The sequence below is a fragment of the Aptenodytes forsteri genome, unplaced genomic scaffold (genome assembly GCF_000699145.1).
Source record: "Aptenodytes forsteri isolate BGI_AS27 unplaced genomic scaffold, ASM69914v1 Scaffold142, whole genome shotgun sequence".
Classification (NCBI taxonomy): Eukaryota; Metazoa; Chordata; class Aves; order Sphenisciformes; family Spheniscidae; genus Aptenodytes; species Aptenodytes forsteri.
Genome location: NW_008794598.1, coordinates 3626842 through 3637965, shown reverse-complemented (window position 1 = coordinate 3637965; position 11124 = coordinate 3626842). Strand labels below are relative to the sequence as shown.

At 64.0% G+C, this 11124-nt stretch overlaps 1 protein-coding gene across 1 annotated transcript in view; it reads right to left on the bottom strand.

The window, feature by feature from the left end:
* Positions 1-426: 426 nt before the first annotated feature.
* PLEKHA6 (pleckstrin homology domain containing A6) overlaps positions 427-11124 on the bottom strand; it is an 18417-nt gene continuing 7719 nt past the window's right edge. The window contains 13 exon segments of the mRNA XM_019470322.1: positions 427-542; positions 1202-1344; positions 1485-1618; positions 1869-2033; positions 2202-2426; positions 2651-2694; positions 2826-2952; positions 5258-5397; positions 5556-5667; positions 6156-6251; positions 6747-6896; positions 7163-7243; positions 7688-7756. Of these exon segments, the coding sequence (XP_019325867.1) occupies positions 427-542; positions 1202-1344; positions 1485-1618; positions 1869-2033; positions 2202-2426; positions 2651-2694; positions 2826-2952; positions 5258-5397; positions 5556-5667; positions 6156-6251; positions 6747-6896; positions 7163-7243; positions 7688-7756 (1602 nt within the window).

Sequence of the window (11124 nt, the reverse complement as noted above, 5' to 3'; positions counted from 1 at the left end):
CTAGCGCAGATTCAGCTCTATGCCCCCAGCTGCCTGGGGGGGACCTCCAACCGAGCAGGGGGACGCTGCGTCCCCCCCAGTTTGCAGCCACCAATGCGGACATGCCAGGGCAGGCGTCCCCCAGAGCCTGGCCTCGAGACCACCCCCCCCTTTTGCTCCGTGCGTGGGTCCCCCTGCCCGCAGCAGCCTGCTGAGCCCCCCTGCCCACACTGGGGTCCCTGGCTGACCCTGCCCGGCGGCTTCGCCTTGGAGGACACTTGCGCTTGGTCCATGAGAGGAGACGGGACTGACGTGGCTCGGGAGACGTTAGCTGGAGCAAGCAGCGATGGACAGACGCCGGGTGCAGAAGAGGCACCCCCCACCCGGCCCCCCGGGATGGAGAGAGGATGGGATGAAGTACGAGAGAAGAGGTGCTTACTTCATGGCTCAGACACGCATAAAATGGCTGTTGTCGGCGACCCGGGATGTTTCAGACGAGAGGGGGTTGGTCGGTGGAGTCGGGGAGGCTGGGGAGGTGGGAGGGCTTGGGGTAGCGCATTGAGCTGGAAACAAGAAATGGGAGAAGGGCGTGAAGAACACAAGCTGCCGGCAGCGGCGAGGGGAAGGTGACCCAGCAAGAGGTTAGCGGAGGGGAGGAAACTGAGAGGAAGGAAGGGGGGAAGCAAGCATGGTCAGGACAAACAGCCACAGCGGCGCCCGGCCGCGGCACGCACACGTGAGCTCCCCGCAGGGCTCCTCATGGACAAGGCATGGCGTGCCACCACGCTCGCTCAGGCACGGCGTGCCACCGTTGCGCTGCGTGGCCAGGCGCTCCCATCCTGCAGCCTTGCGAACGCTTCTGACAAGGTGCCGAAACCTGAGCCCGGCCGAAGCGGCTGCTCCATCCCACGATGCTCTGCGCTGCCACAGGGGAAGGCAGCCCCAGGCACCGCAGGCAGGGCCCCGGCAGCTGCCGGCATCACTGGGCTAGCCGTCCCACCGCACAGGGATGCCCTGCGCCAGGACCGACGCGGCCCGCTTTCCTGCCCGTATCGGCCCCTCGCTCTTGCTGCCTGTCCAGCCCATCAGCTGGTCCTGCATCCAACCTGCCCCATCTGCCCTGCCCTCACCGCTCCTGCCCGCTCGGCACGTAACGCTACCTGTGGTCCGCTCTCCCGCGGGGCTGGCAGGCTCCGACCCTCCGTGTCCCCCCGTGCCTTACCCGAGAGCATGCGGCCCCGGCGGGAGGCCTCGGTAGCCAGCGTGCACGAGATCTCTATCCTCTTCTCCTGCTCCTGCAGCTGGGTCTCAGGGTCCTGGGGGGCGTCCACCTCCCCCTCACCCAGGGGGATGACATTCTGCAGGCTGCGCAGAACACCCGGCATCAGCACCCATGCCTGGCCCCAGCGGGACAGACCCTGCGGGGATGGCCAGGGAAGGGGTGCAGGTGGGTGGCAGGGTGCACTCTGGGACAGCCGCTGTGGGCACAGGCACAGCAGCCTCACCTGGATTTGGCAATGAGGGTCTTGATCCTTTCCACCTTCTTCTGCTTCTCCTTCATCTCCTCAGGGCTGAGCGGCGTGTCGGGCTCCAGTTCGACGTACCGCTCGGGGATGATGACTTTGTCCGGCGTGGAGAGCTGGGCACAGTGGCAAGGGCTGAGCCTAGTGCCAGTGCTGGGAACCCGTCCCCGCTCCAGCACCCACCTGCCCCACTTGCCCCCAGCTCCCAGCACCTGCCTGGGCAAGGGCAGCCCCTGGCCGGGCACAGCCAGTGGCTCCAGGATCCTGACCGACGCAGGAGGATGGATCGACCCCCCGGAGCAGGGTGTGGAGGGAGGGATGCCCCGTGCCCAGGCTGCCAGCTCCCCCAGGACAGCCTGTCCTCACCTCCTTGTTGATGTCCACGTCATAGTGCTGCGGCTCCAGCTCCATCTTGCGCAGCCGGGCGATCTCCTCCTGGGGCGTCTCGTAGACCTTGCCGGGGTCGTCGGAGCGCAGCGCTGCCTCCAGGTCGGAGATGTCCACCTCATGGATGCTGCGGTGCCGGCGCACCTGCGAGGGACCCCAGCCCTGCTGAGCCCACCCGGGATGATACACAGTCCCCTGCCCCAGCACCCACCCCCTTCCCCAGCCCCCAGCGTCCCCTCTGCTCTCTCAGAGACTTCAGGCGCTCTGCAAAGGTCGGTTTGCCCCAGCCCCGCAGCCGGTGCAGGGACTCACCACCTTGTAGGAGGCGGGTGCCTTTGTGCCAGGGGTGTCGGGCTGCTGGCTGCCCGGGAGCTGCAGGCTGCGCCGCTTCTCCTTCATTGAGCCGCTCTGGTGGCGCTTCATGCGGTCGATCTGCTCCTCCACGCTCATCTTCACCTTCGTCTCGTTGGCGAACACAGCGCTCTTCGTTCTCTCCTGGGGAGAGCCCAGCCCCACGGTCACGCCCCCCTGCCGCATCTGGCCCCATCCACCCAGTGCCACAACCCTCTGGAATGGGGCTGCTCAGCCCACTCCCAGGGTGGGGGGAAAGGCACCGAAATAGCCCGGGGGGTCCCGAGGAGCTGGATGCTGAGATGTGGAGCCATGCAGGGACGGGCTCCCCTATGTGCTGCCCCAGCCCTGCAGGCTGTGATACAGCCCCCACCTTGCTAGCCCAGCCCCCCACCAGCCACAGGCACCACCTCCTCCTCTGCCGGAGACTTGGTCCTGGGGGGGACGATGCCCACTGCGGAGTAAACCGAAACGCCAGGCTGAACCCCCCCAGGGAGCAAGGGCAGGGTCCCAGCAAGACGCCGGGTGCTCCTGGCAAGCACGGGGAGCCCGCTGGAGCAGGACCCGCCGACCCCGGTGCCATACCCTTGTTGAGAGCCGCTTGCTTCTCTGCCTCCTGCTCCTGCCGGCTCTGCGGGAGCCCCTCGGCAGGGGGCCCAGGGGCGGCTGGTCGCTGCGCCTCTTTCTTGCTCTGCTCGAAGCTCAGCTTGGGCTGCGGGGGAAAGCAGGTCCCTGGTGAGACCCTGTCCTGCCTGGGGGCCATGCTCTGCCTGGGGACAGACCCGCTGCTCTCCGCAGCCACTGGGTGACATACAGCCCGCAGACACACTCCTGGGAGGGGATGGAAACACAGACACCAGCCAGGCGGTACCAGTGCACCCCGAAAGTGCAGGGAGAGGGGCTAGCAGGGCTCTGCAACTCTCGCTCCCGCTATGCCCCAGCCCATCGAGGCTGGGCACCGATCACTGTCCCTGTAGGACAGGCTCCTGCATGGGAAAAGCTTCCTGCAGGGGTGACGATCCTGCCACAGCTTGGAGGTGGCACTCCAGGACAGGGACACCCTGGCTCTGTGCCGAGCTCCAGCAAGATGCCCGTGCCTGCGGGAGGGGACAGGTTCCCATGGGGGCAGAAGTCAGGGCAGACACTGTGCAGCAGCGGAGAGCAAGCAAAGGGCCATTTTCGGGGTCCTTCCCTTCCTGCATCCCCTGGGCACAGCCTGCCCAGGGCCTGGGCACTGGTGCAATGGCGCTGGTACAATGGAGGGGTACGGCAACAAGCTGAGAAGCCCAACGTGCCCCCCTCAACTGCCCTGTGCTCTTCATGGAGGTCATGCATCCCGACACCCTTTACACCCCGTGGATCAGCATGCAGCCACGACTGTGCTACCCTGCAGCTGCACGGCTGCTGGAGGTGCCACTTGCAGTGGTGTCCATTACCCTTCCCAACTCAGCACGGCTGCTGCTTTGCAGTGCCAGCCCCCACGTGCACGCATCCTGACCCCCCCAGCTGCAAGGATGCTTGTGTCTCCTGGTGTCCAAACCTGGCCCCTTCCCCTGGTGGAAGCACGGTCGAGGCATTACCAGGAATTCCCAAATCCGGGTTTGCCCTGGGTGGGCAGGAGTTGGGGGGGTCACCCCCATCGGCAGAGCTTGCCAGTACTACACGGTGGGGAGCGGCACCATGGAAGGACAGCAAGAGAGGTGAGGGCAGAAGAAAGCAGAGGGGCTGACACCGGGGGCTGCAGCAGTTTCGGGGGCTGCCCAGGAGGAGCCAGTCCCTGCCCTGAGTGAGCGCAGTGGGTGCTGTACCCTGCCCTGAGTGAGCGCAGTGGGTGCTGCGCGTGGGTGCAGGGAACCTGGTGGGGACAGGAGGGCCACAGCGAGGCTGCCGGGGGAATACTGCCCGTTGCTCCCCTTAGAGAAGGCAGGTACCAGCCACGTCCTGCTGTCCCCTAGCCAAGTGCCACCTCCATGCTGTCCCTGTCCCCCCTGTGAGGGCAGAGGGTGGGCAGCCCCATCACCCATCTCATCCCAGCCCCTGCCAGCTGATGTCTCAGGGAGGAAGAGGACAGGGCCGCTGCTGCCGGGCTGCTCTGGAGAGGTTTCGGTACCTGTCCCCTCTTCGCCTCGCCGCCTTGCTGCCAGGAAGGGGAGGTGGGGTACGGCCAGAGGCGGCTCTCACCGGGGAGCGGAGGAACGGTCGGAGGAGACTCCAGGGGTACGTAGGATTTGGGGAGGGGAGGTCGAGGCGGGCCTGGTTCCTGGGGTGGAGAGGAGCGTGAGGCGTGAGAGCAGAGACACTGAGAGCCGGGAAGGAAGAGAGAGTTAGAGAAAGATCGAGACAACACACAGTGGAAGCGTTGAGCCAAGGAAAGGAGGAGGGAGAGCAGCCGGCCGCCGCTCCGGGGGCCCCACGGTCTCCATGTCCACATGCAGAGGGGGCAGCGCTTCCCACCTCCTGCGCTGCCCTTACTGCTGCACGTCCCCCCAGGGCAGCGGGGCCAGGCAGGGCTCGGGGGCTGCCCAAGCGAGGGGCTCCCGAGCTTGGGGCTGGCAGCCCCCAGGAGACATTGGCATCGCCTCTGCGCAGCCAGGTGGGGTTGGGAGTCCCCAAATGCCACCCTAAACTTCACGTTGACGAAGGTGAGACCACCACTGCTGGACCCCGAGCAAGGGCAGCAAGAGGGGACTGTGGTGGCAGCAGGAGCTGGTCCTGAAGCCAAAGGCTGGGGCCGAGCAACTCTCAGCCTTCAGGGCCGCTTGATGCAGGAGCCCAAAGACTGGAAAGCCCAGCTGCAGCCCCCACAAGGACCGTGGACCCAGATGTCACCGGGGGACACCACAGCCCATGCACGTGGCCAAAATGGTGTCCCCAGGCAGAGCCACGAGGAAACCCAACCGCACTCTGTGCCTGGTGCCCACCCATTCACTGAGAGCGAGGGCTCGGGCCAGCCTGCAAGCCAGGCTGGGGACGTGATGGTGGCAAATGGCTCCCTAGGGACGCCCCGGCTCACTCACCTCGCCAGGTCCTGGCTTGGTGGGCGAGCCCTGGGAGCCGGAGACGAGGGAGAAGGGGCTGAGGGGGCTTGTGAGGCTGGCCGAGCTCAGGGGGCTGGCGGGGCTGTTGGAGCTGTATGTCCCCGAGGGGCCAATGGCCACTGTGGAGAAAAGCAGAAATAAGTGCATGCACCAGGGCCTCCATCTCCCCAAGCGGGTGCTGCTGCCTGCCTCGTGGCAGCACAGGCACCAGGGATGCCCCAAGCTGTGGGCACGCTGGGGTTTGTGCTGTGCAAGGGCTGGGACGGACCCTGCTCACCTCTGTGCTTGGCAGTGTCCGTGCCACGGGACGGGTTGTTCTTCCTCAGCCCCTCCATCACGTCCTGGATCCGCCAGATCTCCTTCTGGATCTGCCGGTTGAGCATTTCGTTCTGGAGGGGAGAAAAGGCAGCAGTCAGAGTGGCTCCCACTGCTGCCAGCCCCGCTGCACCCCAGCCCCGCTGCACCCCAGCCCCGAGCTGAGCCATGGGACCCGTGGGCGTTCAGCTGAGGCAGACACAGCCTGGGCGGTGGGTCTGAGCCATCACACCCACGACGCGTGTCCTGCCAGGAGCCATTTCTCGGCTCCCCCAGGCACCTGCTGCAGGCTGCAGGGAGCTGACGGAGCCCCAGCAGCACGGGGAGCGCTGGGCTGCAGCCGCTCGATGGCACCCAGGTGCCCACGGTTCCTCAGCCCCTCTGCCTTTGCCTGTGGCCAAAGCCGGACACCGAGGGCTGAGCATGGAGCAGCCACTTGCAAACCGGCTCTTTGCGGGGAGCGGATGGCTGAAGGAACCAGGGGGTTCCCACCTCCACGGGGATGGTGGGGAGACCCCCAGGGATGGCAGGGGGACCCTGGGGCCGGCAGGGTCCCACTCACCTGGATGTCCAGGTTCAGCTGCTCCCAGAGGTCGTCGTGCAGGGCAGACACCTCGCTCTCCAGGCTCTCGTACTCGGCAGTGCTATTTGCCAAGGCCTGGTGGGGAAAAGGTGGGTGTGTTAGGGGGTCTTTGGCAGGTTTCCCCCCCGGCTGGCAGCAGCCCTGGCCAGCGCAGCGTGGGAGCACCTGGGAAAGCATGAGGACGCTGCACCCAACACAACCCACCCCGAGCCATGGAGTGGCAGTGGGGCGGGTACCAGCTCTGCCGTGCCCCAGCCAGGCTGTGCCCGTGGGAGTGCCTGGTGCCGACGGCACGCCAGGCACAGCAGTGCGGGGGAGCCAGAGACGGAAGCAGGAGCTGAGATGGCTCTGGGTACATGTGCCAGCTTGGCACCATGAGGGTTAATTTGCTTTGTCCCCAGTGAGGGACTTTGGCTCATCTGGGACCCCAGCCAGCCAGCCGAGGGGATTTCCCTTCTGGATTTTTTACACAAGAAGGAAGAAAAGGGATCGTGGCGGGTGGGGGAGACAGTCCCGGCGGCTGCTCGGGGCTGGTGGGACGGGGACCGCAGCGGAGGGGGAGCCGGTTACCGTGCTGGCCTGCGACAGCTCCACGCGGATGTTGATAAGCTGGTTCTGGAGCGATTCCTTCTTGTGCAGCAGCTTCTCTGGGTAGGCGGGCTGGCTCCCAAACATCTCCAGCTCCTGGTGTGTCCCCATCAGGGCACTCTCCAGGCTCTCCTGGGGGGGGGACAGGAGGGAGATGCAGCCGTGAGAGCCCGGCTGGTGCAGGAGCTGCAGTCCCTCTCCTTAACAGGCCATTAACACGGCGAGTCCTGGGACCACGGCATGGCCAGGGCATCTCCAGCTCAGAAACACCCCTGCTGAGCTGTGCCCAAGACAGCAGGACATGTCGCTTCCTCGCCACGAAGGTGCTGCCTGGGCACAGCCATGGCCGTGCAGCCAGGTTCGTCCCCGGATGGCCGCTTGAGCTGCCCACCACGTACCTTCTCTGCTCGGAGCTGCTGCACCAGCCTCTCCTGCTCCCGCAGCACCTTGTTCTGCTCACAGAGCTTCCCCAGCAGCTTCTGTCCCCGGGAGGGAAAGAGAAAGGGAGGAGAGGATGAGAGCCCAGCGATGGGGTGCGCAGGGTGCACCCGTGCAAACGGCTCTGTGCTCAGCCAGGAGAGACGGGATGCAGCCGGGACATGGCCCACAGGGTTGGTTTGATGGGACAACACGTGGTCCTGGGGAGGGTTTCCAGCCCGCTGCTCTCATTGCAGGGACCTCAGCCCCGGCCAGGGTGACACGGGCCAAATCTGGACATGGGGCAAGACCAATCAGCTAAGCTCAGTGGAGGATTTAGTCCCTGAGCAGCACACACCACACTTGGGGCAGCACCAGGTCCCACCCCGGCTGTGCAGGAGCACTTGGCACAACTCTCTCTATGGAGATAGCAGACCTGCTGTGGGGGACAGGGACAACAGCACGGGGCAGAGGGGGGGACACACAGGATGGACGTTTGCTCTTACGTCGGTGTCTTGCTCGCTTATCTTGTAGGCGTGCAGTGTCTCCCTGTAGGCATCCGGGAAGGGCGTCACCTGCAAGCAGAGTGTGGGGTAAGCCCGGCTCCGGGAGCCCCTGGGGAAGGTGAGGCAGCTCCCAGCCCCTCTCCCCCAGCCCCGTGAGCAGGGAAAGAGAGGCGAGAGCCGAGTCTCTGGAGGCAGCGGGTGCTCCCCGCAGCCGGCACGGCTGGGCAGGCACCAGCATCGGTCGGGAGGCAGCGGGTGCTGCAGGTAGAGTGGGATGTTGGTGCTGGAGCTCTCGCCCTGGCCCTGCCCAGTGGCTCGGATGAAGGCACAACCTCCCTCCCCATTCCCAGCCCCGGTGCCCATTGAAGCCATGGGAATTAGCCAGAGACAACCTCTCCGCAGGACGCCAAGAGCTGAGTTAAAGAGATGCCTCATGAATCATTAACTGCCTGGCATATAACAGCCACCATCTTACAGGCAGGGAAACAAAGGCAGAAAGATTAAGCCGTAATCCCACTTAGCAGAGTGGAAACACCTATAAATCAGCAGCTGCACCAGGGCCTGTTTACCATCCGGCTTCTCTGTGAGTCATTTTCCTTTCCTGGAAATCTAAATTACTAATGGGACCTCAACAATTAAATGCCTCCAAGATCTCAAGATGAAAGGCATAAGATAGGAAGAAGGGGATCATTATTGCTAGAAAGCAGGATGCTACTTTAGAGCCATTTAAAACCATAGGAGAATGCAAATAGACCTGAACCTGGGAAATGCCCAGCGCGCCTGGAGGCAGAGCCTGGCGGATGGGGATGCTGCTGCCTCCAGGCAGGGAGCCTGGCCAGAGGGAGCATCTCAGCAGCTCCAGCTTCGCCCTCCAGCATGTCCCTGCTCCCTGCGCACAGCAGATGGGAACAGGCACCTTCCCTTCATCGGAAAACCCCAGCGATCGCCCGGTCGCTGCACGCTCGCACAGCCAGGAGATGCCCTGGGCAGCATGGCGGGGCCCCACGACCCCTCTGCCCAGGGCTGGCAGCACGATGGGCTGCGGATCGCAGTGACCCAGAGACACGTTCCCAGGTGACGGGACCTGCCTGCGCTTGGAGCTGCAGCCCAACATCAGCAGGGACATCCCGATGCTTTTGCAGCCTCTCTGGGCAGGGGAACTGAAAAGTGCAGAGCCTTGGGAGGTAAAAGGCTGTTTCGTCTCCCTGTTAGGGGAGTTATTGCTTTGGTTTAAGAGCCTTGGGCTGGATTCCTGTCTTTAAGTCATCCCACACCTTCTCCTTGCCTCATCAACACATGACAGCAAACAGACAGTGAGCAAAGCACCTGAGTCCAGCCCAAACGAGGATGACTTCAAGACCGCTGTGTCCCCACCTTGTGCCCTCAGCACAAGGATTTACTGAGTTTTAATGGCTCATGGATGGACTAGCAAAGCCTGTGATGGACTAGCAGGTCCCCGAGAGCGTGATGTGCCAGAGCCGCATGGATGCTGGAGTCTGCATGAGTGGAAATGGCAGAAGGTGACCTCGGGGATGGAGCGTGGGGCGGCTGGCGTGGCTGCCATGCACGAGCCATGCACGGCCCGGCGGCCGGAGGCTTACTTGCATGTAGAGCTGAGCCCTAGGGGAGGAGGTCTCCACCATCCTGTTCACCATACTGATCAGGGTTTCGCTCTCGCTCATCTGCGGCAGACAGGGAAGGAAAGTTCAGAGGTCAGCAGAGATGTGCTCGCGTGTTGCGGTGCTCAGGTGCCATCGGAGCAGCGGGGTGGCTCAGTCCAGGAGCCCTCGGGGCATCGGGCTGCAAGATGCCACCTCCAAGAGATGTCCCAGGGGCTCAAGCCACAAAGGGACAGCTGCCCCAGGCTGCTGCTGCTCCATTTTGTGCAGTCAAGAGCGTCCTGGGCTGGTTGCATGCCCTGAAAACTTTGTTGTGGGGAAAACACAGATAAAACCGAGCCAGCTCCGAGCTGGGTGGCAGCAAACTGCACACACAGACACAAGCTCGCACAGAGACACCCATGGCTGCAACACACAGTGTGGTCCCAGCAGACAGACAGACGGGCCCCACTCCTCGTGCTGACAAACGGCACGGTGGCCTGCCCTCGCGGCAGAGCCGGCCCCGCTCAAGGCGCAGACGAGCTCCAGGCATAGGGGAAGGTGACTGAAGCCTGGCGTTGGGGACAGCAGCGTCCCCCTCTCCAGTCCAGCAGCCTCAAGCAGCGGAACCGGGTGGGAACAGGGTGCTCCCGTGGAGATGGCACATAATGGCCGTGCTACCAGGCAGGGCAAGGATGCGACGGTGTTCGGCATACCTATACCTCCCCAGAACTGCAGCCGGCTGGCAGTGCTGCCCCGGGCCGTGCCGAGCCCTCCAGGGGAGCGGGGAAGACCCCAACCCCAGGGGCCATTCACACCCGAAGGGTTTTGCTGCTCTCACTGCACTGCTGCCGGGGCACGCAGCCAGCAATGGCCGCAGGGTCCCTCGGTACTGTGCGGCGGAGCTGCTCAAATCAGCAGCACCGGAGCTTCACGGCTGCCTTTGCCTGCAGAAGCGCTGCAGGAGCCCGCAGCCCAGAGCGGACGATACAAGGGAAGCCCCTCATGCCCTGTGGCCACGACCCTCGAGGTCCAAGGGGTGACGGCAGTTTAAGCACAAACCAGGGACCAAACACTGACTGGGGGCAGGTCAGTAAGGCGGGGTGCAGCAGAGGGAGCCGTCCCCACGACTGGACAAACAAGGAGAGAGAAAATAAAGCAGCAAGCTGTTTGAAAAGAGATACTTGACAGCATCGCTCCGAATTAGTCTCTCCAGAGGTCAGCAGGAGAGGAGGAGGAGATGCAAAGCCTTTTTTGGGAGTGTTTTAAAGAGCCTCGGAGAGTGAGCATTGCTGCCAATGGCTGTGAAATAATCCAGAGAGCTTTTATTGCAGCGAGTGCTCCTGCCTGTCCTTGGCTTTGCTCCAAGGCAGACACAGATCTTGGCGATTACTGCACCGATGGAGATTTGCAGACTAATGAGATCGTCTCTGGAGCAGCTCCCTTAGTGCAAGCCTGGCTTTTGCAGGCAAGCGCCTGGGCTGCAGCACTGGCTGACACCTCCTCTCCCTGGCTTTGACTTCAGCCGGTGCCTGCGGTTTCCACCCCACCAGTCCCAGGGGTCTCTCCCAGCCGGATTGCGCCCACCCCGCTCCTGGGATGAAGTCAGTTCACAGCTTTCCTCCAAACACACCCTGCCACGCAAAAACCTGGGAGCTGCTGCTTTGGTATCGGTCCCAGCGGATGCCTCACCCCAGCCCTGCATCAAGCCTCTCACCTTCAAGGAGGAACAGGGCCAGCACGTCACCGAAACTACCTTGTACCCGTCCAGCTCCCAACGGCTCGCCCGGCCGCTCCCCCGCATGGGGGGCACCAGCCCCAGGACTCCCGCACCCGCGC